Here is a 1096-nt window from a genome sequence, read left to right as displayed (position 1 = left end):
TATTGTGGAAATTTATAATGCAAACGCGCGAAAAAAGTATCTCGTTTTCAAAGTGCACAACGACGGTCATTGTGCTTGATTGAATATTATCATATCCAATGAAAATCGTTCGTTCCAATTTGGAGCTAGTGTATTGGATAAAATGTGAACCGTTCGCGATATTGATGGATTAGCTTAGTTGCAGCGAAGCATGTACAGTAGTCATCCTGGCTCATGTCGGCTCAATGACAACTTTACTTAGTTATTTTTGAATTTTAGGTTTTTAGTTTAAACCAGGCATTTAATCCAATACTTTAATCTTAACGTAACAACTATGGTTGTGGGGGGTCATACCATCGACTCGACGTCCGTGTTGCGTTACCAAGATGGACATACCCGTAGTCCTAGTACCCACTCGACGCGCCTGGCTGGAGCCATTCGGGCGGCCAGGCCCGGTCTGCGGTGGACGGCTTCGGGCGGCGCGGTGTGTGGTGCGAGCAGGAAGGGTTAGGGTCAGGAAAGGCCAGGTCTACACCTTTTCCCGATCAAAGTGCCACTTTATTCCAATCAATGTGGCGATAAAAAATATAAAACGTTTGAAACGCAAAGGATGGTTACAAAGAAACTGCACATTTCCATTACAATGTGTTTTATTCCAATCAATGTGGTGCAAAGTCACATTCCATAGGACATATCCTCGAATCGAAGCGCCTTCTCGACATTGCGCTGACAAAACATAGCCTCCCGAATAACCAACGACTGGGTAATACATGGTAGGCTTTCCCGGGCAGCTTCTTCGAGCAATCGCATGCGACTTTCCAGGAAAGAATTGAACTCCCTGCGCATAAAACAGCAGGTTCGTGCGCGAGGCAAGAAATCTCTTGATGTGGGCCTTCAGAACGCTAAAACAACTTTCAATATGGTTCAACATTGGAGAGTACGGCCCAAGGCGCAGAAGTACCAAACCCTCGTGCGGCTGAACTCGCTGCTCGGTTTGTGAGTGTGCAGGTGCGTTGTCGAGTACAATTACCACCTTCTTGCCTTGAAAGTTGGCATCCCAAGTGGCACTTGACGTCACGACCTGATAGATTTCTTCGACGAATGCAGCATTTTGCGC

At 46.4% G+C, this 1096-nt stretch overlaps 1 protein-coding gene across 1 annotated transcript in view; it reads right to left on the bottom strand.

Annotated features, from left to right (window-relative positions):
- Positions 1-383: 383 nt before the first annotated feature.
- The window catches only part of H257_09938 (hypothetical protein), a gene marked incomplete at both ends in the record, with an annotated part of 4112 nt that continues 3399 nt past the window's right edge, over positions 384-1096 (bottom strand). The window contains 2 exons of the mRNA XM_009836324.1: positions 384-508; positions 946-1046. Coding sequence (XP_009834626.1) covers positions 384-508; positions 946-1046 — 226 coding nt within the window. The remainder of the gene's footprint in view (positions 509-945; positions 1047-1096) is intronic.

Source organism: Aphanomyces astaci, assembly GCF_000520075.1.
Source record: "Aphanomyces astaci strain APO3 unplaced genomic scaffold supercont1.25, whole genome shotgun sequence".
In the NCBI taxonomy this organism is placed as follows: Eukaryota; Oomycota; class Saprolegniomycetes; order Saprolegniales; family Verrucalvaceae; genus Aphanomyces; species Aphanomyces astaci.
Note: the sequence above shows the minus strand (reverse complement) of the source record. Positions and strands in the feature narration are given on the sequence as shown.